We start from the raw sequence: 27,932 nt of genomic DNA on the forward strand, positions 1-27,932 counted from the left end.
GGAAAGGGGTTAGAGAAACTGGAGGGTGAAGTATATAGTGTTAAAAATATGCTAAACTTAATATTTAATTCAGTTAAAACTAAAGAATAAAAACGCAGAATATTTACAAATATTTCATCCTGTCACAAACGATTCACTGAAATCTAGGAATGAACCCTCAAATACTTACTTGTGGCTATGGAGCAAAGAGTTGTGCTAATGCCTAATGGCTGCTGGTGTAAATCTCTCCCAAAGCAGTCTAAACTACCGCTTGGCTTTTTATTTCAAGAACATTGTCATGATTTGTCCTAGTTGGTCTTTATTTATTTTTTCTAACTAGAACCCGTGCTTCAGACGGCCACTGAACAGGTTGGCATTGTTCAGACCATCGAACCAGTCAACTACCAGGTGATCAGGTATTGATGACCGCTGGAACAGTTCGTAGGAGAGTATTGAATGTGACTTTTGCTCTGTGGTGGAGGTTTTGGAATAGCAGATGGTGAAGCATTTGGTCTGTTGTTTCCGTCCGACTACGTAGACGTGGCAATGGAATGCTGTTCCATTTTGTTTTGGCAAGTTATGTTTCAGGAATACGCGCTGCATCGTCCACCTTTCGTTATCCTTAAAGGTGGATTCTTACATTAGTAATATAGTGTCAAAGATAAGTCAAATAGATGTTTCAGTATTTGCTGTGAGGTCTAATGTGTTGCGCAGAAATAACAAACAAATAATATCTCATACACTTTACATTTGGAAGAGAAAATTAGCGGTTCAAAGTGCTGACCTTGCTTACACAAATAACAATTATATAATAATTGTTCTGTCAATGGACGATATGGCTGAAACATTGCCGATCTCATGTTAAACATTAACTCACTCACTCTGTCAATGGAACATCAATTTATAATCACACATGAACCATTCTGTTAATTATGCTGTTCACTCGCAGCTCATTTATATCTCAAAGGTCGTCATCTAAATCAAATAGATATATATGACTTAAACATTTGTACTAATTTTATGCGAGCATAGAAATGATTTCAATACATCTGATGCGCATATTCATAAGTTCAATCATAGTACAACTAGCACTACAGCTAAATCACTCACATCTTCAGTAGTACTGTGAGTTCATATGGTCCTTAGTGTGGAGATCTACCTTCAGTTGTTGACGTTTTTTGCATTCTAGTTCTAATTCATTTTGTGATAGTCTAGTAATTTTACCATTATAAGGGATAATTATTTTAGAGTTAGAACACGTAAGGACCTTTTTAGCACAGTTAGCTCTCATTTAATTATTGGTTGTTTAAAAGAAATTGACTGAATGACTGATTTTTTATTATTACATTCTGTAGATATTTGCATTTTAATTATTGGTAGTTTAGATTAGTAACTTGAATTGTTAGTGGCTGTAACCTCAAAGGGGGTTGAAGTATTGTAAAATTATTGACCACCTGAGAGGGTACGTACGTCCACAAACATTCCATGTACGTTTAGACTTTCCATTGTTTTTTAAACGTAGTATGTGTGTATTTGTAATTTGTGGCTAGATGGGACTAAATTGTTAACAGCTGATGGGATGGTGTAAATCCAACTAGGGTCCATGCAGGACGCAAATGTACTGTAAGTCCCCGTGGTCCTCAGTATGGTGATCTTTCTTGACTTGTTAGCAATCTATAGCCTGTTTTTACATTTTATTTTTCAAATAGTGATATCAGTTTTAACTTTCCACGCTAGTTTAAATTGACATTGTGATATTCTAGTTGTTTTACTGTTCTTCGTTTACAGTGAGTGAGTAAGTTAATATTTAACGTCACATCGGCAGTATTTCAGCCATATCGTGACGGGAACAAAACACTAAAATGGAATAATTGTGTATTATCAAAACCAGTCAACAAAGGACAGTAAAACAATCAATATTGTATTGTCCTTTATAGATACATTGTTTTAGGTCTAGTCACTAGTTTTACACTTTACTCAGTGATATTCTAGTTAGTTTTACTGTCCTTCTTTGCCAGGTTTTTACAATGTAAGTGCTATTAATTTATATGTATGTTTATGATTAATCGTTCTCGTCACGATATGGCTGCAATATTGCCGATATGACGTTAAATATCAACTCACTCACTCACTTCATGGACTTGATTGTTAGTATAGTGGTTGCTGGTGATCTACAGCCCGTTTGTTTTCTAAATATGATAAATGTTTATGGATACATCTTAGTTTTTTATAAATATACATGTCTCTTACATGCAGCTGAATTGATATAAGATGTAAGCCTCTTGAAGTGGCGATATCTCTGAAATATTGCTGATGCGATTTTGAATATTAAGACATGGAGATCAACGTTTTCATTCGCGAATGAGATGTGGTATTTTTTAATTGTTTATGCCATTCAACACAAATAATGGTCAGTATTATGATAAGTATTATTATTCATTCATGGAAAGAGGCAGGCACGTTACACGTCACAAACAGACAACAATACCTTTTTCTCACATCGTACTTTGAAAGTCTGTAAAGTTTAGCCTAGTGAAAGTCTAATGCGTTACAAACACAACCACGGATACATTTCGTGATACAAAGTACAAGTACATTTCTCGATGCATATTTGTACTCAGTCTTTGTGCGTGTTTTGTTTGTTGTTCAACGCCTCACTTATTCCAATATTCCAGCTATAATATACATAATCAGTCTCGACCAGACAATCCACTGATAAACTTCATCTACTGATAAAATCCATCTACGTAACTGGGATACGATATCATGTGTGAACCAAGTCAGCGAGCCAGACCACCCAGCCCCAATAACATCTTACGAAGAGCATGGTTGCTGATGGTCAACTTTAATCGAGATCTGCACAAGAAATTCTATTCCGATATGACATTTTCACTGATACATGGATCCATAAATTCATATTGTCATGCCATGTTCGTGTCTTTTGTTTACATGTTTTTGTGTTTCTTTACATCGGTCAAAATCATTCTGTGAAATCCACAACATTTATTTCACGTTACATATCATAGGGAACGGAACTGTTGATATAAACAAATATAATTAGGATAAAGCTGAGAGGACCCGTGAAAGTCCCGGGGTAGAATAGGCCCACGGTAACCAGTGCTTGCCGTGACAGGCGACTATGCATCTAACGGGATCGGGTAGTGAGGCTCGCTGACTTGATTGACACGGCACGTTCCCAACTGCGCAGATCGATTATCATGTTGTTGATCACTTGATTGTCTGGTCCAGACTCGATTATTTACAGACCGCTGCCATATACCTGGATGATGCTGAGTGCGTCGTAAAACTAAACCCACTCACTCACTCACTAAAGCTGAGAAACACGTGATTGTGAATGGAGTTTCCTTGAAATCATTCTGCAGATGTTACTTATGTCCAGGAAGAGAAGTGTGACGAACGTCACGGAGAGAATGCTGATCCCTAACGCGCTTCCCATTGCAACCACTGCTGGCTTCTTATTTTGTGCCGTGGTCTTTGCACGGCGATAGGACGATACATTTTTCTTCGTCACAATCAGATCCTTCCGAAGGCCCTTTACCTTTTCGGACATCAATGACGGTGTCTCTGGCAACGGCACCTTGCATCGGCACAGACACACTGAGCGAACTGCAAAAACAAGGTGTTTGCATGATTTTTCTGGAAAGGTACTAGTTAGTTGTACAGATTATTTGTACTTGTTTAAGAGCCTGGGTAACACAAGATAAAGGAGTTAGGGAAGGCAGTTATAAGCTCTTGCTCTTTGGGTATTTGGGCGTCTTGCTCTTTTAAGTAGTGCATGTGAAGAGGTTTTCGCATATTTAACGAATGTCCGCATCGAATAAAGAAAGTAGGTAATAGGTCTTTGTCTTCACTGAGAAGTTCTGGCTCTAATTTACAATATCATTTTCTTCAGGCCTTTGAATGTTATATAGACGTGACACACAATGTTTTATTGCTGGGTACTTAAGTCCACAAACATTTGGTGTAAATTTAAGTTTTCCAGGCTTTTAATCGTAGAATAAGTGTTCTTTTACTGTATGGCTAGACTTGTCTAAATTGCTAACAGCTGAGGAGATGATATAAGACCAGCTAGGGTCCTTAGTACGGCGATCTACTTTCAGTTGTTGGCAACCTATAGCTCATATTCATATTGTATTGTCCTCTATAGATGCATTGTTGTAGGTCTAATCACTACTTTTACATTCTACTGTGTGATATTCTAGTTAGTTTTTACAATGTATGTGCTACTAATTCATTTCAATGTTTGTGCTATTAATTCTTTGTATTTTTATAATTAATCGTTCTCGTGACGATATGGCTGTCATATTAACTCACTCACCCACTTTTATAGCTGGAACAGATGTTGAACATGCGATACATAAATACATTTATAAAGCGGTCACGTTGCTACTTTTTTTATCCAATTATTTGATCTAGGGATATCTCCATATGGGTACAGATGCAAATGCAGCCTGGCAAAATAGTATTTGTCAATTCATAGGTCTGAGTTATATAGAGCTATATACCGTTGTGCAGTAGAAATGACACGTTTGTTGACCATACATTGTCAGTTTGTTAAGTTAGTCTACATTTTCCCCACCATTACACTTTAAGAAATGCAATGTCAAAACCATCAAGGATCTTTTTAACAGTGTTAGTTCTCATTCACTTATTGGTTTTTTTAAAAGAAATTGATTTCATGATTGAATTTTGATTAGTAAATGTTGTAGATAGATATATTTTAATGATCGGTAGTGTAAATTAACAGCTGGTATTGTTAGTGGCTGTATCCTGAAAGGGGGTTAAAGCATCTTAAAATTATTGTCCTCCTGAGAGGGTACGTAAGTCCCAAAACTTTCACAGTTTAATTTCCGCTTACCCGATTTTAACCGTATTATATTCGTTCTTTTAAAATTTGGCTAAACATTCGTACAATCGCCAGCGGCTGAAGGGATGGTGTAAATCCAACTAGTGAGTGAGTGAGTTTAGTTTTACGTCGCACTTAGCAATATTCCAGCTATATGGCGACGGTCTGTAAATAATCGAGTCTGGACCAGACAATCCAGTGATCAACAACATGAGCATAGAACTGCGCAATGGGGAACCGATGACGTGTGTCAACCAAGTCAGCTAGTCTGACCACCCGATCCCGTTAGTCGCTTCTTACGACAAGCTGAGTCGCCTTTTATGGCAAGCATGGGTTGCTGAAGGCCTATTCTACCCCGGGACCTTCACGGGTTGTAAATGCAACTAGGGTCCATGCAGGTAGCAAAGGTACTGTAAGACCCCATAGACCCTGGTATAGTGATCTACCTTCAGTTGTCGGCGGTCTATAGCCTGTTTTTATATTGTATCGTCCTCTATAGTTGAATTGTTTTAGATTTCATTACTAGTTTTAAATATTTTCCTGTGATAGTCTCGTTGCTTTACTGTCCTTCGTTGACAGACATTAATGGTTCTCGTCACGATATGGCTAAAATATTGCCGATGTGACGTTAAATATTAACTCACTCACTCACTTTAAGACATGCGTCAAAAACAAACTCATTGAAACTCACTTACAAAGTTATTGTCATTGGCTTACCGATTCTACCATTCTCGTTGATCCAAAAGTTGTCTGAGCTGTTTCCCCAACCTAAAGAATCAGTTGTAGAACCAACAGACCCAGAAGGTATATCGACAACAGAAGACGTTCCCGGATCACCTAGAGCAATAGTACTCATATAACCACGGTACGTTCCCGTCGATATGAAACTGACAAATCCATCATTTGAATTCATTTGCGGTGTTGGCGTCATCTGAATTGTAGTTGACAGCATACTTTGATTGGATGGAAAATCTATGCCATTCTGGATCATCACGGAATCAGAAGCAACCGTGGTGGTGCCCTGAACAGAGCCTGCCTCCGTATGACTCGATGATATGTCTAGATATATATCCGTGAAAGTTTCTGTTGAAAATGCCAATTCATCAGTTTCAGCAATGGTTGAAAATATGTTTTGTGACAAGGTTGATTCGTCAAAAGAGGTGCTTAGTTCCATAGAGTATGTTTGTTGTTCTGTTCTTGAAGAAGGTTCAACGTTCAAGGAGGTTTCTTCTAACAGTGAGGATGGTGACATCGTCGTCCCTTGTGGAGTGTAGGAAACTTCCTCCACTGTGAAATAAACAGGTTTACATCAAGAAACCTTTATGTCTTCAAAATAATTACAATGCATATGCGTGTGATGAACATACATTACACCTGTGTAATTCAAATGTGAAGGGGAAGTGGGGAAACCTATTGGTTAAAGCGTTCGCTCGTCACGCTGAAAACGTCGGTTGGATTCCACACGAGGGTACATTGTGTGAAGCCCATTTCAGGTGTCCCCCTCCGTGATATTGCTGGAATATTCCCGAAAGCCGCGTAAAACCAAACCTCACTCTAACGTCAAACCCATAGCTTTGCACCACGAACGTTTCCTCGATACATTTTCCACTAATGACCGGAACCATACACTGGGGGCAAGTTTACAAAACATGAGTTTATTTCACCCCACGCTTGCAGCAGTTTACTACCAACAGAGACCTCGTGTGCAATGGCTTACTAACAAGAAGGCACAAAGTAAAAACAAAATTACCTTTGTGGCAGAACCGAAGATATGTGTTGTATGATCCGTCGTTTACAAGCACTGGATCAGAGGAATATATATCCTCGCCCATGTCAAGTAGACATAGATCACCGTCTGTGGTAACACCTCGACAGACAGTGTTGTTGAAGAGAACGTCATTGCAGCTGGATATACACTTGGTTTCTGGCATATTTGATAATTGTACCACTGTGTTGGGTAACTTTTGACCAAGATAGCTGTCGTACCAACATGCCCCTGCAAACATTTAACATGTAGGTACATGTAGTTGGAATTGTATGGGTAACAAGATACATTACTTTGCTTTCATATATACTCTTAAAAAAAAGTAAGGGAACCTGAAATTTGAAGTCTGGTAGATATAAACCCATTGGGGAACGTAGCAATGACATTTGCAATGAGGCGTATTTAACATCATGAACGTTTACGTGTAATTGGCATGTTGCCAACTGGCACTACCCAGTGAGCAGTGGCCAACACCTTCAATGTTTCCAAGTCAGTCATTGGCAGACTTTGGAACAGATACCAGCAAATCAAACATGTTGATGATCGACCCCGTTCCGGTCGTCCAAGGTCATGAACAAGAGTACGGGACCGATTCATTCTAACCATGTTTTAAGGAATCGAGCTCAAACGGCAAATCAAATTGCAGCTAATTTGAATCAGGTAACTGGTGTTCGAGTTTCTGGTCAGACGATTAGGAATCGCCTCCATGCAGCTCATATGCTCGACGGCCGCGTGTTGTACCCCTCTTGACCGATTGTCACATGGCTCAAATACGACAGTGTTGTAGGGCACATAGACACCGGAGAAGTCGTCGTTGGTCACGTGTCATGTTTTCAGACGAGTCAAGATTCACCTTGGACTTCCTTGACAGGCGTGGTCGGAAGAAGAAATGGACGCCGTGCTAACATCAACGTGAGACCACACGGTCGATTTGGTGTTGGTCAGTAATGGTATGGGGTGTTATCACTATGACTGACCGAACCCCTCTTCATGTTGTGCAAGGAAGGGTCACAGGGCAATACCACCGAGACAACATACTGACACCCTTTGTTGGCCCCTTGAAGGTCGCTCGTCAGTTCAGGGTGATACTGCCCGTGTACACCGTGCAAGTATCATCAATTATCACCTCCAGCAACAAAACATCTATAGTATGCCATGACCCGCTTTGAGCCCTGACCTTTCCCCCATCGAACACGTCTGGGACATAATAGGAAGACGTGTGCGTGAACGTCAAAGGCCACCGACTACACTGGATGAGCACTACAGGATGAATGGAACAGATTCCCCCCAAAGGACTTTTAGGAGACTCATACGCAGTATGCCGTGTCGTCCGGTTGAATGTCTGACTCTTCAGGGTCCAATCACACACTACTGCCTGAAAATTGTAAATCTAAACTTTTCATGTCATACTCCAGTCACCAAACAAGGGGGATAACAGAACGAACAGCTTTGCTTTGAATGAAACCCATGTGGTGATGCATTTTCAAAACATCCATTATTATTGTATCAACATTGATTCAATCCCATATACATTTATCTCCTAATTTCGACAATCGTACATTGAAAGTGCAGTTCCCCTACTTTTTGAAGAGTATATTCTATTCATTGTGAGTGAGTGAGTGAGCTACCAATATCAGGAGTATCGGTATATGCAGTTGGGGTAGGATGATATGCATGTAAACATTTGCATGATTTATTGGTATCAACCTTTACCAAAAAGCGGCATATCATTTACATTGATTAGTGAATATGAATTTACACAACTGATCGCCGTTCTAACTAATATACTATGGTCAGAAAATATATACATCGCGTTTCAAAGAGAAACATTAATGTTTTAGATGTGTACGAAAGGTACCTTTTCCATTTCCACACAAGGCAAAATTGTTACTTCCGCAGTTGTCCGTTGTCCAACTCAGGTCACTGCTGTTGAGAACGACACATTGACCAGGCACGGGAACTACCTGTTCTCCCCAGTTTGTCCAAGAAACCTGGCTCCCATCTGTCCAGGTGGTCCCTCGCAGTGGACTGGTCAGTGGCGTCAGACCAAGCCACGAAGTCTTGGACCTTGGTGTAGAATAGTTAATTTCCTAATGTTTGTATTACTTCATGGCGAGAAAGAGCATGACAAGCAAACAGTGCCAGAGTAAAATACAGTTGTATCATTGATAGAATCAAATTACGAAGTAATGGTGAAACGTCATAAGTATCATTAATGCTTAGTGGTGTCTTATACTTGAGATGAGGTAAAATGGGATGTAACGTCGTACGTAAGATTATTTCGCTCATATAACGACGTGCATGCACACGTATGTGACTGCTTGTACTAGCCCAGACTTAAACTGGTTTTATAGTGCTAGCTCATTTAGATACTATGCCTCAGTTAAGTATGACGCTCTTACCACAACATCATCGAGGCGGTTGTGTAACGTTATGGCGCCTAAGTGCATATTTTGTAATTTTTAAGATAAAAACATATCATTTATTGTTATGACATACCTGTCATATACATCTGATAAGGCAGAAGACGAAACGTTATCAAGTTTTATCATCTCCAGTCCTTCGCTCCTACATGCGTCCTTGGCTTGGTCGTGAGTCATTGGCGTGTCAAACATGGCAAACTTGTAACCCGTCAGTTCAACTTTGTTTGGAGTTATGACTTGAAATATCAAAACTTGTATTGAAAAGGAAAGATGACAAGACTAAACCGACACAACATACGTTGGTTTCAGCATATTATCTCTTTGAAAAGTTTTCATCATCCATTGAGAAAAAAGCCACAAAAGATATTGAACGTTTTATACCGATAAGCTAATCAACAATCTTGTTAGTATAGAAGAACTTACGTCTTGCATCTTCCACCATTAGGTGAGAAAACTTGCAAAGCGAAAATTAGAAAAGGCAAAACGTTTTAAAATTGACATCCTTGCAACGATAAATAGATTCTACTTCATGAAGTGACTATGTAGCATTAACACGTCATCCATGGTTGTGGCAGTAACAGCAGCTGGAGCTGGTGCAAAAGAACCCGCGTCATTGATCGTATAAAATGAGAAGCAATATTGATATTTCTATGTTATAGAATCAAAACGTATGCTGTAAGGCGTCAGGTAAAAATTTCGTATGTGGCGGCAGTCCTCGGTAAGGACAAGGTAACCATTTTCGCGAGCACATGGTGTCATCAATCATTTTCAGTGATCATGTAGATAATGTTTCCGGCTATGCTGAACAGCAAAAGAAACTCAACTGTTCTTTTTCAAGTTTCTAAACAGAAGACACAATCATGAACGCTCACGCTTTTGAGCTTTCGAAACGTGCGTTTCTTTTGCTATTCAGTATATTTTCCAAAGCGTTGAGGAGAGTAAAGACCTGGACATCTTTTGCACTCGTGTTAAAAATTTCACCACCAGACCTCGTCTTACCCGAAAAACATCGTCGAATGAAAACAGTGGCTGTGCTGGATGCTGTCATCTCAGGCAGGTGTGTTATGTACACGCTGTCGCTGAAGAATACCTTGCAGGATGGCGCATCAAATTCAGCTGCTACACATTCCTTAAACGAAGCTCCGAGGGTCATACACCATGCTTGACATGCAGCAGCATTTACTGCCGACACCATCAGTGCATTGTTTCTGTCGACAAGCGACTTCAGCGGAAATTCGTCCATGGTGCAATTACCTGTCATACAGAGAATGAAAATACAAAAACTTTTACCGACGCTATCAACAGGTTTCCTTGCAGTCACGGATACATTGTAACGTACTGCTAAGCAAGGCAATATTATACGCACAAAGAAGTTAGTTATGCACCACTTGGCATATCTGACGATTAAATGAGCTCCGATCTTAACACTGTGGGTCATATTTGGGACTTGAGTGTTTGTCGTGTACGAGAAAGAGGTCATCCTGTACAGAGCAGAGCCAGTAAGAAGCTGCTTCACGTAAGGAATTGAGTAGATACACCCGGTATTGACCTACAATCGTGTAAGACACTTAAATTGACATTTTGAATGTTCGGATTCACCGAAACATTCAACCCTGAAGATTCCAGGGCCACATTTGTACAGATGTAGGTATGTACGGAAGTCGGTGTTTGTTTTTCTTTCTACTCTAAAGATGCTAAAAGCATAATTTTTCCGGACGCCCTGGCACTGCTGAGGATCGAACCAGGCAAGACACTACAAGCAGTATGCCATGCCACCATGTCTTTCAAAATATGCTGTTTGTGCCAAGGAAGAACGTCCACTGACAAGGTGTTGGATAGTCTCTGTAAAGTCATTATTACACAGTTGAAATTTCATGTAAACATTTTCTTTAAGAATCACTTTTAGACGAATACAATACCTGGGAAGTGACAGGTCCTGATCAGCACAAAGGAAGCCGTCAGTTTTACATTATAAGTATGTTAAGTTCCTATATTGATACCGTTTTACAATCTTAAACAACAAACAAAACAAATTCCTTCTGAGAAACACCCCAAACACAATTCCCAACGAATTTACGCCCGTGTACTTACCATCGATACTTTCACACACAATGTAGCAATCTCTTTCACAACTATATGACGACCATGCAGCTTTCATGTGGTTTAGAGCTATACACGAGTCGCCCTGTGGGTCGTCAGATGACTTCAGGTCAGAAACCACGTGCCCCAACTGGGAAAGATCCACGTTGGTCCAAACATGATCCAAATCAGCGCTATTAACAGAAACACGTCCATCGTAATGTGCCACTTTACCACACAATTTTACTCATTATAAGATTATGATTCATACGCAGTTGTTCATAAACCACATCTAATAAGCGATGGCTGATGTCAGGTGTGACATGCAGAAAGTGAAACAACAGAGCATTGCAATTTCATCTGGCGTTAAAAGACTTTACACCTTGCACACATTATTTAATTGATATGAGACGTAAACTTCTCTTTTCTTATGAACCCTCCTCGTCAAACCCAAATACAGAATACTTCTATCGGTCGCATAACGTCATGATACTAAAGAAGAAATATTATTGTTCGTACATCACTTATTGATTTTTATAATGGTACTTTCATTTTATCCAGTTGTACTCGGCCATACACAACTTTTGTTCTGTGGTTGAATGCTTAATGGACAATATTTGTGAACATATTAGGCTGCCAAAATGATGGGTAAAAGACTATGTCCTCGCACCGAACGATCTGGAAAAAAATCTTCTTTTTAAAGGAGATTCTTTTTTTTTTAAAATAACGAGTTTCAGTTTACGTATATTGTTCAAATGTAAATATCGACAACGTAATCTTATCGCATGACATACGATTACATCTTGACTTCGCTAGCCTGTGACAACTGTGTATTTGTCGAACCACGTTATGTCATGCAATATTCCTTCAGCACCAGCTTACGACTTTTCCTTCTCATTTTATTTTGAGGGCTCAGAGATGGAGTCGAAACGGGATTTCAAATAGCGTCATTGTAAAGTTCCAAAACCTTTCACGGTAAACATTTGCAAACCTTTACCAAATTTGATGGTTCAGGGCACCATGGACTATCAAAGGAACTCTCTGTGGATTGCAGTGCCTCTTTCGGTGACTGGACTAAGTGTAAGTTCTTTAAGAAAATCGTTTGAAAAAATGAAACAATAAATATTATTTACAAGAAATTTAAGTCCTGCCAGTAATGCAAAACGTCAAAGATGGAATGTAATTCTGTAATAGAATATGGCATAAGAGGCTGTTTTCCTATCTGTGTGCAGAAATCATTCCCAGCGTCCCTCGTCAGTCTTATGCCGTGGACACTGAAAATCTTTGCTTTAGTTTCTTGGTTCGCAAATGAACCTGCAAGTACATGAATACATAACGTCAGTGGCAAGGAATAACTGTTGTATGTACTTCACGAAATGATAACCAGAATAAACACCATTCAAAATATGTGATTTGATTATCATATTTCGAGATGCAGTGATTGGTTTGGTTTGGTCTGTGGTTCTACGCCGCATTCAGCAATGTTCCAGCTGTATGGCGGGGGTATGTACATAATCGAATCTGGACCAGGCAATCCAGTGATCAACAGTATGAGTATCGACCTGCGCAAATGGGATGAGATGACATGTGTCAACTCAGTCAGCAAGTCTGACCAACCGATCCCATTAGTTGCCCAAGACCAATTCTAACAAGGATTTTCAAGGTCCAAAATATGATGGAATATATCAGATATGATCGAGGATAGCTTTCGGTCGTACACAAGGGGTACACAAAGTACGTGACCTACACTACAGTTATCAGAGTTCTATTTTGGTGGAAGCCGCGGTAGGCTAGACGAGTGGGTTAGAAGGTTGATTTATGTGCTGGCGATTCGGTGAATGACTGTTAAGAGTTATGGGTTCGAATCCGGGTGGGACTCAACTTGATAATAGTACTAAAATTGCTACTTTAGTGAGAATGTGTTATCCCAAATATATACTGTGTTACTCGTTGTCTCAGCTTGTAAACATTCGGATTTTGTAAACAACATTACTTTTGAACGCGGTTATATATAGTAAGATTTTCATTGTAGAAATCCATGGTCCCTAGTATGGTGATCTACCTTCGGTTGTTGGCGATCTATAGCCTGTTTTTATATTGTTTTGTCCAGGTAGTGATATTAATTTTAACTTTCCACGCTAGTTTTAATGATAATTGTGATATTCTAGTTATTTTACTGTCCTTCGTTGACAGGTTTTATAATGTGCATATGGTCGTTTTCATTGTTGAATGTTCTCGTCACGATATGTCTGAAACATTGCAGATGTGAGTTAAATATTAACTCACTCACTCAGGATATGGCTGAAATATTGCCAATGTAACGTTAAATATTAACTCACTCATTCACTCACTCACTCACTCACTCATTGTAGAAGGCATTGCAACGAGTATTGGCCACATCGATTCTCGGCGTATTCAGTTCTCTGATTCATGTGATGCAACAGGCTTTAAATGCGTTAAGGGTGTAACATTACGCAATCATTCAATTCAAGTCAGCCATTTGATATACTTACCAAAGTTGCATTCTACAACATTCAGCTGGTTACCAGGACGGTTAACGACACCAGCCAAAGAACCATTCATGAGCTCTCGTCTCATCACCAGCCTGCAGTCGGTGTCCAGGTCGTGTTCGAATCCCACGCAGATCTTGCCACCAGCTTCTATCCGTGAACAAATGTCTCTACAGACGAAACGACTCAAACCGGGTAGATGCAGAAAATTCTCTCCGGATATGGTTGAGTCTTTGTAAATCCGAAAGACACAGTCAACTGCGGAAAGGTAGATGTGACAGATGAGAAGACTTTCATACACGGATCATTTGTCACATAGGCTGACGATGGAAATGGAATTTAGAAATCAAATTGGCCATCAAATGTATCATGGCAATGATGTTTATTCACAGACGCTAGTGAAACCGGGTGGTATATAGGATTATTTTCAATTTTATAGATTTTGTGATTTCCGCTCTTACTTTTATTTTAATTATGTCCACGTGTATATTTTCCATTGTGGAAGATCGAGGTACATGATTGACATTTTCGATATAAGATTCTTTGGTCTGAGACACACTTTGCAAACATACGTAAGTCCTTAATAGATGAATAATCTTTGACTTGATGCATGTGAAATTTTAGCTGGTATCAATGTAACCCGTTGTGCATTCATTGAAAGTAAAAATCAAAGAACTAGAAACTACTACCATAGGTGACGAATATCGACAGAATGTGTTAGGGATCAGGCATAAGTCGTTGTTACGTTTAAACTTGCATCCTAACTGTAGTCGGACTTATTTCAGCTATTTCACGGCCTATATGCTCAAGTATTGAAGACAGAACGCAGTACTTAATATACCACAGCCAAATGTCATCATGAGGTATGGTACAGACCCGGAAATTTACAGACAACCGCCATATACAAATAAAACTGACATATTGCTAACTGCGGCGATAAACAACAAACCACTAACTATTTGTTATTAGAATTACAGAATAAGGCCACGATGCATACCTATTGCTCCAGACCGTTTAACTATCACAGTTATCTAAACCTGGTGTCAGTAATATAACATTGAAATGTTGTAATAAAGATTCTTGTAGTCAATGCACTGGGTGTAATCTAGAATAGTCGAAACACTTTGATTGACAGATAAGGTCTCATGTTTTAGCCCTGTCAACTCACACTTGTCAGTGAAACATACAGACTGTGCCTGTCCGTTACAGTCCTTCGTTGTGGAAATAATCGTTGCTCCTGTTGTGATGACGTTGCAGGTTGTCGTCACTGGCGTTCCCAATTCCGCCCAGATTTCTCCATGGCTACAAACAATGTGATTTTACTACACCTTCTATTTAAGTATTCCCTATCGGTTGCCTACTGTGAGATAAAAATATACTTAGTTTGGTCTTAATATTTAAACAAGCTTACAAAGTTGTTGACAATCTAAATCCTCACAGTGTGGTGATCTACTTTTCGTTGTTTGCGATCCATAGCCTATTTTTATATTGTGTAGTCCCTTATAGCTAAAATGTTTTAGATTTAATTACTAGTTTTACATGTATAGATTCTTAAAACATGTATGTATTCCATCTAAATGTGAAATGTTCTCGTCGCGATGTGGCTCAGATATTGTCGATGTGACGTTAAATATGAACTCACTCACTCACTCTAAATCCTCAAAAGACTGCATGCTTACATTGGTATATCATTTTGTTGCTGAAGAATCTGCACAAAAGTCATGTATCGGGAACTGTCGGTGAGGTTGAGTGGTTCCTCTCCAACTAGTTTGCAAAATGTGTCACTGTCGAGTTTAGTGAACGACAAATCGTAGAAAGAATAACGGTTAGCTAAGTTAATATGTGATGAGAAGTGTCCTGGAAAAAAGAAGTGGGATTGAAATTCATTGGATATCGCGATTAAAGTCTGGATTCGTGAGGTTGAAATTTGATTTTTCAATAGACGTATTGTAAATATGAATAAAAAATGACTACAAGAGCTGACACTGTCACATGACACCCCCTTAGTCAACATCTCACCTTGACTAAAACTAGTTATTAAAACTAATGACCGATCTATCTGTGCGTGGCCACAATGTTAATTTCGGGACGTTATTTTTTAAATAGAGTGGAATAGAATATAGAACTGGTACTAGCTTTGTGGAACTGAACATTGGAGACAATATCACCTTAAATGCACTTGTAATAGGTGGAGGGGATTTACCAAAGAAGCACTCCTTCTTCATTGCTGTACTCGTAGAAGCTTCTAAAGTGAGTATTCCAGAGTAGAGTCTACATATGCTTGTGGTGTCATCGTAAATGTACAGCGAGCATTCGAAGCCGTCCCAGGCTTGTGTTTGACACCCCGTCTGACAATCCAACTCGGTGCCACCAGTCGTGGTATGGGATGGAGCTTCCACAGGGACCATCGTCGTCTCCTTGAAACCGCATTCCGCTGGTGGCAGAACAAAGTTGACTCCTAGCAGCGTTTTAAGGTTTTTCATAGAGCAATACCACATGATGTGCAGAAGAGAGTCGTGGATAGAATGTCATCACGGTGTGATGGACCACATGTAAATACAATAACTGTATGAAGTGACAAATTAATGAACGGGTTATGTAAATCCAAAGCACGTTACTTAAAAGAAACTGATGCTCATTTGGGCAATTTGGACTCCTATCTAGCAGATACCAGACTGAGTCTAATTTAATTAATTTGTCAGAAGTAGAATTTACATACAGTTTCGACAGCAAGACATTTTCTTGTCAAAATGCATCGTATTAAAGGAGAAATGCCTGTTCGTTTTCAACATAGGTGTGTCCAAACTGTAAGCACTAGGCGCATTTTTGACTATAATTTCGATCTAATATTTCAGTTATCTGAATCTTGTAAACGGTTTTCAGGGAATGATTCAACATTTCGAGTATCTAAAATTTGTAGAGCGTTTTCTAGATTCAGTCAGTTAGATAAAGGTAAGATGCAACACACAGGACTGACTTGAAAGTAGTATGAGGTTATATTAATGTTTCTCTGGTAGGGTAGAAAACTGAATTTCACGTTATGTATTCTTTATTGAAAATTTAGTTTCATCCTTTTCAGTCAGCAATATTCTTTGTAAAAACACAATATATGTATTCGTGAAATTTGGGACTGAAGTATCGCTGCGGTGATTTTGACTTTATATCTCCAAAATTATGTCTCATTTGTACATGTATATGAATTCACAATTTCCCCTCAGTCTACAGCGCCTGTCAAATTGGGTTGGCTGAAAAGTTCTCAGCCTGAGTGGTTTTTCCCCACCAGGTAGAGACAGGTGTTTGCCACCAATGAGGACAATCATTTAGTGAATCATAGACACAAGAACTACAAACGTACTAATAGTTTTGTCTCAACTACAGCTCTTTTGGTAAACCTACCCTCTGAAATCATCAGAAATGGACAAAACTGAATACAGGGCAGTCATCAAGTACTTGCAAAAGAAAGGGATGTCCCCAACACAGATGCATGCTGACATGGTCTCCACTCTAGGGGATGATGCTCCTTCATTTTCCACAGTACAGAAGTGGGCTGCAGAATTTAAGCGTGGCAGGCAAAGCCTTGATGATGACCCACGCTCAGGAAGGCCTTCAACAGCAACACTCCAGAAAACATCACGCGAGTGCTCGATATGTTGATGGATGATCGACGATTGACTACTCGACATATTGCTAGTGTAGTGGGCATCTCATGAGAGGGTTGAGCATATTATCACCAACGAATCAGGAATGACTAAAGTTTCTGCAAGATGGGTGCCAAAGCTCTTGACAGCAGAACAGAAACGTGTCAGGTTCCAGACGTCCCTTGACAATTTGCGTCGTTTTGAAGCAGATCCCGATGATTTTGTGGCACGATTTGTAACCATGGATGAGACCTGGATACATCACTTTCAACCAGAAATAAAACTACAGTCAAAACATTGAAAGCATCCTGATTCACCAGCTCCGAAGAAAGCCAAGTCTGTTCCTTCAGCTGGAAAGGTGATGGCATCAATCTTTTGGGATTCCAGGGGTATTCTGCTCATTGGTTATCTTGAAAAAGGTCAAACTATCAACGGCAGATACTATGCTGATCTACTGAACCAGTTGCGAGAAGCAATCAAAGCCAAACGACGAGGGATGATCGCTAAAGGTGTCCTCTTCCACCAAGACAATGCGCCTGTTCACAAATCGGTGGTGGCCATGTCAACAATCCGCGATTGTGGCTTTGAACTCATTGACCATCCTCCTTATTCACCTGATTTGGCTCCTTCTGACTTCCACCTGTTCCCCAAAATGAAAAAGGAACTCGCCGGTCGCCATTTTGCAAGTAATGATGACGTCATTTCCGCTGTGACTGATTCTTTTAGGGTAGCTGAAGAAGATTTCTTCCTGACCGGGGTTCGGGCCTTGCAGCATCGCTGGCAAAAGTGTGTGAACTTGGAAGGGGACTATATAGAAAAATAAATTACAAACGTGGACTTTGTAACTTTTTTTCACAGTGAGGCTTAGAACTTTTCAGCCAACCCTCGTATACTTGTGGTTTAGTGTATAGCACTGGTATTTGCTTTGTTTCAATGGTGTGTCACCAACATGTGAATAATCATGTACAATGCAGTCATACATAGTCGTTACATCCCTCTGATTTAGAACAACAGAGCTTAAAAAGATAAATGAAACACAGAAATTGATTGTGTGAGCTCAATCCTAAACCAGGCTATACTAGGTTATGCAAAGTCAAATCAGACTCTATAGTTTAAAAAGTACCTTTCGTTAAGGCGTCACTGAAGGCACGTGATCGGATGATTGTGTAGTATGTTTAAAGTACATCCATCCAGTAATTAAAAGTGACCACAAATATGTAAATAGATGATTTCCGCAAATATAGACATGATGAGTCTAGATTTTTCTTCTTGCAAAATCTCCTTTATATTACGACAAGATCCTGTCACGTTTAACGGCTCCTCAGGTGGTTAATGAAAACTAAGTGTCATCATAGGCGACGCACAACTGTAACAGATAACGTTACAGTTAGTGACAATAGCGGGAGACGTAAAACACACTTACTTAACATACCGACTACATGTAAATGGATGTGTGCAGAGATATTGTTCAAGCAAGTGACATTTCTGCGGAAGTGGGGTAAGTGTCTGTTCGATCAGGAATCGGTTAACCTTGCCAACCTTTATATTGTGACTGCTAGGGCATTCTGTGTAATTTGACTGGTTATATTTAGAGAAAGTAGGTTATTATCATCTGTAGGGAAACAGGCGGGTTTTGTGTAAGCTTCCGGCATGGGAATATAATAGAGGGAGACAATTCAGTAGTTCTTCAACATGCAGACCGAAAGAAACATTTCGGAATTTATGGTGCATTTTGCCTTAATGGTTAAAATTACCTGTTGGCTGTTCGCAGGCAACTTGGTACCTCTTCATACAGTCGTTTGATGTCCATTTACGGTTTCCAGTCCGAAGAGAAATACATTGTTTAGTGACGGATCGTTGGGGTTCTCCATTTGACCACTGGTTAATGGAAGAAAGCGGCTGTTCGTCGGTCCACGTGTACGCTCCCGAACCACTTGCGTTTGTGTAACGGAGGCCTGTCCAGATACGTGTGAACCTGAAACAAATCATCAGAGACACTTATTTATGAGGAACATGGTCACACATTAAGAATCATTTTCTGCTGTGTATGTTATTCAATAATGAACAACAATGAACAATGAACTCTTGTCCGTTTGACTCAAAAGCGGACCGATGAATTGCAATCGAAAACTGAAAAACATAAAACAATCAATGAAAAGCTGATTATGATGAAAACATCATACCAACTCTGTGAGGTTATGGCCATTTGTTTCTTCTAAAACTAAAGAAATTTGTTTGATATATAAATCTAACATTAAAATATTGACACAGTTGACTATTTCTTACCATTGAAGTGTGCAGAGAAAGGGACAGCCAGGTGTGCGAGAAAGGATGAAGACAGCACAACACGGGTTAATGAATAAATAACTTTGTTAGGACTTGTGAACATACTTTTCGAACACGTGTCTGTCCCCTTCTCTGCACTCCTCCCTCGTTACAAACAGTCAACTATGTCAATATTTCAAGTAGTTTCTTATTATCAGCGTCTCATTGCATGTTTTATGTCTATTAGTTTTCGGGTTAGATTGCAATTCACCGGTCCACTTTTGAGCGAAATGACCTATACATGTCGTATCGGAAAACCAGTGATTAATATTATGAGGAACAGTGAACGACATGTTGAGCACAGCATCCGATCTACGAAGTCCATCTAATCGCCTCGATGCCAAAAGAGTTATTGACCACTTTCCCGACAATGCGTCATTTCAGCTCAACACTAGTACTGAATGTTAAATGTCGCAGGTGCGTCATAGCTCGTACATTTTGTAAACACGTGGGATAAAATGAATTCTTGTAACCACCCGGCTTAACTCTCTGATAATCGCTAGTAGATGGCGAAATTCCATCTTGGGTACATTGTAGGCATCAAAACTACTTTACGTCCCCATGGTCCCGAAGCATGGCGACAGATCTCAAGCCTGTTATCATATGGCATTATTGCGAATAGTCATATTCTAATGTTATCATACTTTATGGGTCTGTATTTAATTCACGAACTTTGAAGGATCATTTTAATAATGTTAGCTCTCATTTAATTATTGCATTTTTAAACGAATTAGATTTGCTAAATGAATTGTAAATAGATAAATATTTTATGCTTGGAAGTTTGAATTAGTAACTTAAAATGTTAGTGGCTGTATCCTCGAGGGGGGTTAAAGCACTGTACAATTATTATCCTCCTGAGAGGGTACGTAAGTTCCAAAACATTTGAAGTCAAATTTGATCTTCCATCTTTTTAGCCGTAGTATTTCTGTCATTTTAGTCTGCGGCTAATCTTGCATACAATCACCAGCAGCTGAGGGGATGATGTAAATCCAACTAGGGTCCATGCAGGTAGCAGAAGTACTGTAAGTCCCCATGGCCCCTAGTATGGTGATCTACATTCAGTTGTTGGTGATCTATATAGCCTGTTTTTATATTGTATTGTCTGAATAGGGATATTAGTTTTAACTTTTCATGCTAGTTGTATTTCTTATTGTGATATTCTAGTTGTTTTACTTTCCTTCGTCGACAGGTGTTTATCATATACATAGATTCCTGTTTTAAGAATGCTCTCGTCACAATATGGCTGCAATACTGCCGGTGTGACGTTAGATATTAACTCACTCACTCACTCATGGGTCTGTATCTAATTCTATCGTTCTTTCTTTGCTGTCGTGTGCGCTGTTAATGCATATTACATGTTTGGTCACGATATGGTGCAATAATGTGAAAGTGACTAAGTATTCACTCACACAAATACGCATTTATCCCCAAACAAGGGATAATAATGCACTCCTCATCACAGCCACGATCAAAGGGAAGCAACTGGAAATGCACTATGTCATATTATTTCAAATCATCAATAACGCGACTTTTGCCTCGTCGCAAACGTTTTCCAAACGCTACGGCACAAAGGATGAGAATAAAGAAGGTTGGTCCATTCTCTTCATTTAGAACGGGACCGGTGGTCAGGCTTGCTGACTTGGCTGACACATGTCATCTCATCCCAGTTACACTGATCTATGATCATCACTGGATTGTTTGGTTTCGATTACTTACAGAGAACCTTAAACAACAAACCAACAACAACAAAAAGAAAAAAAAACAGACAAAATACCAAATCAGACACTATTAAGCAAGTGATCTCTTTACCAATTTTCCATCCGCTCCTACACCCACCCATGGGCAGATTAACTAATTTACATGTGCATCAGTGAGCGAGTGAGTTTAGATTTACGCCGCACTATTAAAGCTATATGGCAAGGGTCTGTAAATAATCGAGTCTGGACCAGACAATCCAGTGACCAACAACATGAGCATCGATCTGCGCAATTGGGAACCGATGACATGTGTCAGCCAAGTCAGCGAGTCTGACCACCCGATCCCGTAAGTCGCCTCTTACGACAAATATGGTTTGCTGAAGCCTGTTCTACCACAAGACCTTCACGGGTCACATGTGAAACAATTAATGGTACATGCATACTCGCTTGAAGTACTTACACTAGTTCCTTGTCAATCCATTCTTTGTGCATATCGTTAAATGCAGAAATCTTCGTTGGACTGTCCAGTTTGAGCATGCGCTGTTTAGTGTATTCGCAGAAAGCACGTGTCTGGTCCCAGGACAGTTTAAAATTGTACAAGGTAAACACGGTCGCTTGACTTGGGTTCCCTCCGAAATGTTCTGAAAAGGCATGAAAGGTACAATTAAGCAGGTCTAGTTGCTACTTAAATATCGTCCTTAGTTTGTAATGGTACAGAACATCAAGTAGAATGACAAAGAAAAGTACAGGACCTTTGCCCAAATCTTCATAACATCGTACCCTCGTAGCGTACCAGACACCTGTGATTGTGATGTCCAGTCTGGAAGCGCTTTTACACATCTCGGGTTTTTTTCATTAAATTGATCAACGTAAGATACCGACCTCTCTGTTGGGTTTCATTTGACGTTAACCTATATATCCTTGATGAATATTTCCTTAAAATTATAAACATTATTACTCAGGCTGTAGTGACTTGTTTCCTCTAAAATGTATAGATTGGGATTCCTATTTCTAAAACACAATACGCACAATACATTATCACAGAATTTAGTGATTTGTGACGGCATGTAATGTTTCTATTCTTTTATAACATAATATATTTTCAGATTCTTTTAGTCGAAATCAAGGTTTACATTTCTGGTCCATCTGTGAGGGGCAACTGGCAAAGGTAATCAAATTTACGTAACCAGACTAGTCAGTTTCTGGGTTCGAACCTAAGAGCGATCCTTGCACGGCTACTCTTTTGAGTTAATTCCAATATTGTCGAAAAGTGGATTTCCGCGTTCCCCATGAAAAGGGGGGCACATAATATGATGTGCAAGTATGAAATGTACATGGTATCTAAACCAAAGATATATTACCTTCATAGCACTTCTTAAGTGAGAGAGTGGATCCAGACTCTGGGGATGTGGGAACAGCCTCACCAACAGCCACAAATCCTGTGAGCATATGGCATGTTCCGTCTCCATCTCGCTTCACACCAACACAATCATCGCTGCTGGCGTAGTGGTCCAGACAACGACGTTCACACGTCTCCAAGTCAAGTTTGCCAACATCAGTTTTCAGTAGTTGACCATTCGGCGTGTATTTTGTGTCTGGGAAGACTTCAAAAGGACACAGACCTGATAAAACAGAAAACGTGTTATGTGTTTACCCTGTGGTACACCATGTTCATCAAACGCGCTGTTTCCAAAGTGTGCGTGCGCGTGTGCGTGTGCGTGTGCGTGTGTAATACTCTGAAACAGCGGTTCTGTTTGTGTGTGTACTTTGGTTTATAGGTGCCTTTGCGTATGTTTCCTGGTGTGCATCCGTGTGTGTAAATAAAGTTGCTTGAGCATGTTTCTTTTGAACACTGTACTGATTTAGTGTGTTTCGTTAAACGTAGATGGTTGTGGTATATATGTACTGTCCACCTCGATATGAACTTACATGTGTAAAAATACAAGGATTTTTTGTCTTTGAACAAACCAAAGTGAAAGCTTCTATTTTGTCTCACATGAACACTGTTTCATGTACCTGCGTGAATGTTGATGCATTTTCCTACTGAAATGTGTGCAAATATAACAAGAGCAACACTAGTACGCATGACATATTTACGAAGGACAGTCAAACAGAGCCCTTCTTTGCAATCAATAAGGCTTTGTGTTCTTGATTTATTAATAAATTTGCATCATGCATCATGCAAATTCGAAATAGGTGTACCCCTGAGCAAGACATCTTCAGGATGACTGAGAAGGTTTTGCAGTAAGGAAATGAAGCAGTACTCACCCAGGTCCTTTTCACAGATAACTTGATACGTTTTATTAAAACAGTCTTCCTCCTTCAGGTCATATTTGTTCCCGTGTTTGGATACAATAAAACATTGTTTTTCTGACTGATTAACTATCATGGTCAAATTAGAATAGTCGTCTTCATATACCGTTCGGTCATGCCAAACAAACGACGAAGAGTTCTTCTTTAAACTAACCCAGAAGCTGTCATTTCTGAAAAGAAAATTATAAGTAAGTCATGACATGTGCATACCAGTCTAAATTCTAAATATGTCATTTTTAATGGGGAATTACTTATTTCATGACAGTCCAAAATGACACTAAGGTTTATACGTTGGTCTCCGAGTAACATTCTAGAATAATGAGCGAGTGAGTGAATAACAATTGTACACAGCATCGTAAATAATATAGTCGTTCAACAATAGGAACGTCGTATAACACCTGTCGACAAAGCTCGTTTCTCAGAGTGTTAACATACACAACTATGCAATGCATTATGTAACATCAATCAAACCATTAAGCTATAGCATAACGGATGTTTCGTATATTAGTTTTACGAGTTCCCAGTTCTTAAAAAAATGTTGTTACATTTACATGTATCCATAATGAACACGGTTCTGAACTATTAACACCACTGTTTGTAAAGCACAAGGAATATGGTGGAAACCGATGTGCTTGTTTAATTACACATAAATATATTCGTGAGATTTATGTGGCATTTGACCAACTTGTCCCAGTGCATGTGTTTCGCCTTTACTGTATTTTTTTTCTGATAAACATAAATTTACGAAAATGGAAAATTTGGTTTCAACGTTTATTCTGTCAGCAATAATGCATCAAACAATCGATATTTGTCTGCAAGAGGAAAACCTGCTTCCTTACCTACCTACCATTGGTTTTCAAAATGGACGTATCTTTTTTAAAAAAAATAACCGTGTAAGATAGTCATGAAATTTGTGAGAATCAGTAGAGAAAAATAAATACACCACAAACTTACAATAGGTTTTTAGAGATCCAAGGTGTAATGATTTCAAGGAATCGGTTGAATTTTTCTTCAGACTGGAAGCTGACAAGATGCTCTCCCCTTTCTTCACAGAAGAGAAGTGCATCCGTTTGCGTCTTGCCGTGTGTGTACAGAGTATAGCGAGTACCGTGGCGTGTTGCTGTCGTCGCAGTCTGCAATATCCCTGCTGACGTCGAGAGGTATAATAACGGCTTATTGTCGAATCAGCAATTTCAGCAACAAACATGAAGCATTAAAATGAATGTAGAAATATTTTTCGAACATTCTTGTTTCAGTAGAATATGGTAAACGGGAATGTTGTGAGCGCGGACATGATGCCATGATATACTCTTCAACAAAGTAGAGGAACCTGCTTTCAGAAACGTTTCAAGGACAAACATCTTATGAAAGCACCACCATTTCCCTCTATTACCACCCATCCACGTGCATGGGGTCCCATTCTTGATTTTGACGGGTTTTTTTCAAATAGGGCGAGAAATTACTTAGAACATTAATTTTGACACTAATCTTGCATCACACATTTGTTAGTGCTTGTTTCTAGTAAATTGTTTTAAATTGAAAATTGTATACATCCAAATCACATGCCACACACCAATCATCTTTCAAATGCGAATACATTCCAAATAACTATGGTTAAAAGGAGATGCAAAGGGTGATGCACTCTCAAAACATTCAATAATACCATATCTTTGATTGACTCCGATACATCTCCTAAATAGTTTTAATAGTAAATTTAAAAAGTGAAGTTCCCCCACTTTTTAAGAGTATATTACTGAATATATAATTGGGCGCTGAACAGAATTAGCGAACTTTTATTTCAGCAATAAAGACTTTAATATCGTAATAAATGAAATCATGAAATGGGTGGACAACCCATCAACCAAAAGTTGTATCGTGACATAGAAAGAAACACATATGCTTACTACTTGTTGGTACACCGTCCAGTATACATGCACGGACTTCATTTGCCATTATAAATACAGATGCTGGGAAATGTCACAGACATCTTAATATTGTTCATGATATATAACATGTCGAAGTTCGTTTGTGGCAGTCTAGATCTAGAAGTTCGTGTTTAGATAATCGAATTATTGTCTTCCTGGGAGGGTACGTAAGTCCACAAACTTTCAAACTAAATTAAAACACTCCGCTCTTTAAATCCTAGTATATGTGCTGTTTTAAATGTATGGCTATATGTGCCTAAATTGCTAACGACTGAGGGGATGGTGTAAATCCAGCCAGGGTCCAGGCAGGTAGCAAAAGTAATGTAAGTCCCCATGGTCTCTAGTATGGTGATCTACCTTCAGTTGTTGGCAATCCATAGCATATTCTTATATTGTATTGTTCACTATAGTTAAACTGTTTTAGATGTAATTACTAGTCTTAAATGGATATCTGTGATAATTACTAGTGTTTTTTCTGTCCGTTGTCAGCAGGGCTTTATTTTCTTATATTCATTCCTTCTACAATGTCATTATTACTAATTCTCGTCACGATATGGCTGCAAGATTGCCGATGTGACGATAAATATTAACTCACTCACTCACTTACATAATCGATATGTAGCCATACCTCTCAGTTCCCACACAAATGTATTCTACCACCTTTCAAAGTTTGCTATCTTTAATCACCAGCGTCTCAAATGTACAGGGTAGGGAAGGATAATGAAAATTAACGATTCATGTGTAGTTGAGTTCCAGTGTCACTGTAGCCATTTCGTCTTATTGATTTTGTTTCACAACATAAAACATTAAGTCACCATGGGACCAAATATTCATACAGGTTTAGCCTGGTGGGAGACCACTGCACTCTGCGACTTTAAGACTTAAACTCTCGGGTGTTTTTTTAATGCATATGCACGTGTGTTTGATCTGATGCTGTCCGATCCGTAACAGATCATTCGGTATAGGCTATGGGTAATCGATACAATGGCAAAGAGGCGATGGGGTAGTATTACTTACAAATACTATTGACAAAAAGAATCGATATTTAATAAAATCTGGCATTCATAACACGTTGTCAGTGGAACAATACTTTTCCAAAACCGTGTAAAAACATACGACGTGTTTCCTAAATCATTGAAGAAATACATGGAATAATATATCGTTCAATCGATCTTTACATATGATTATCAATATGAATGATGAATATTACTGAATGAAGCTATAGTTAATTGCAAATTTTCAGGCCTTGCGCACGCTGTGAATGTGCTGTTTTGAGACAAATGACAGGGTTAAATACAGTACTAATACTTAGCTATGTGAATTGGGTATTATTGGTTTCGGAATTTGACAAAATTATAAACATAATTACGGAGGTCTGCAATAGTGCCTGATGGATCAGAAAAAACATTCTTGTTGACTTTATTATTATCAGGTTTGTGACATCTACATGCGTTCCCTTTTGGCACATTATAATTGAAAGAGTCTATGTTCTCTGTGTTTGATGAGAGTTGGTCCTAAGCAACCCATACTTGCTTTAAGAGAAGACAAACGTGTTGGGGTGGTGAGGGACATTGACGTGGTTGACACATTTCATCGTATTGGGGTATTGCTTAAACAGATGTCCATGCTGCTGAACATCGGATATATTGTCTGGTCCAGATTCGATTATTAACAGACCTCTTCCATATAGATGGAATATCCAAGTATTTTAATCCAAATGTCTTTCTAAAGCCAATATCAGAAAGTACGAAGAACATTTGAAATGTTGCGCTTTCTCACTCATCCCCACATGACGATCCGAAGGAAAAGCATTAATCTTTGATCGATAGGACTGGTATTCCTGAACGTGACGATATGTATAAATGCATAAGTATCTGTAGAGGTTCTGGACAATTCGTCCAAAACAAAAGCAAATGTCATCTGAGGTATACTCAGAAAACATTTCGATTAATGCTGTACAACCTCAATGACAACATCCATGTACAATATGTGGGCAAAAACATTTTTTGTCTAAAAGAATCTAAGTCCTGCTCATGAACGACAAAAGCGATGCCTGATGCCATTCCCGGTATTGACTTTTACCTTGACGCATGTTTTCGTTTTCTTTATCATGTTGTTGGTTTTGTGCCATCGGTCAAGTACATATTCATTGCTTAATGCAAAAACGTTAACGTATAAGAAACAATTGTCCATTAAAACACAATTACTTACCAATTATCCATAGAACTGTGTAAAGCGATGACATGGCGTTCCCGATCTAAATGAGTTCAAAAGCAACCGATGATGACAATGAAGCTGGTTGTCAGCACCTTCCCATTTATGCTTTATGTGAGATTACTGAAAGTAGACATTTGGTATTTATAATAAAAACCGCTTGCGGCACATACACTTGGAAAGAAGTATCGCAATGC

General features: G+C 39.1%; 1 protein-coding gene across 1 annotated transcript; it reads right to left on the reverse strand.

Annotated features, from left to right (window-relative positions):
- Positions 1–3,110: 3,110 nt before the first annotated feature.
- LOC137266018 (uncharacterized) lies at positions 3,111–27,766 on the reverse strand. Its single transcript, XM_067801516.1, has 18 exons — positions 27,733–27,766; positions 24,551–24,743; positions 23,552–23,766; positions 22,645–22,905; positions 21,744–21,924; positions 19,016–19,236; positions 15,827–16,057; positions 15,303–15,480; positions 14,792–14,925; positions 13,627–13,881; positions 12,247–12,427; positions 11,126–11,307; positions 10,034–10,288; positions 9,111–9,270; positions 8,470–8,678; positions 6,597–6,842; positions 5,564–6,133; positions 3,111–3,606 (listed from the first exon to the last, which is right to left on the reverse strand). The coding sequence occupies exons 1-18, from the start codon at positions 27,764–27,766 to the stop codon at positions 3,308–3,310; spliced, it is 4,005 nt and encodes a 1,334-aa protein (XP_067657617.1). The 3' UTR covers positions 3,111–3,307.
- Positions 27,767–27,932: the final 166 nt, after the last annotated feature.

The sequence above is a fragment of the Haliotis asinina genome, chromosome 15 (assembly GCF_037392515.1).
Source record: "Haliotis asinina isolate JCU_RB_2024 chromosome 15, JCU_Hal_asi_v2, whole genome shotgun sequence".
In the NCBI taxonomy this organism is placed as follows: domain Eukaryota; kingdom Metazoa; phylum Mollusca; class Gastropoda; order Lepetellida; family Haliotidae; genus Haliotis; species Haliotis asinina.

Excerpts from the sequence above, each read along its gene's own strand:
- LOC137266018 (XM_067801516.1), bottom strand. The coding sequence starts at position 27,766 with ATGTCATCGCTTTACACAGTTCTATGGATAATTG. Across the intron at positions 15,481-15,826 it reads GAAGAAGGAGTGCTTCTTTG|GACACTTCTCATCACATATT; the intron begins GTAAATCCCCTC and ends TCTTTTTTCCAG. Across the intron at positions 6,134-6,596 it reads TCTTCGGTTCTGCCACAAAG|TGGAGGAAGTTTCCTACACT; the intron begins GTAATTTTGTTT and ends TTTATTTCACAG.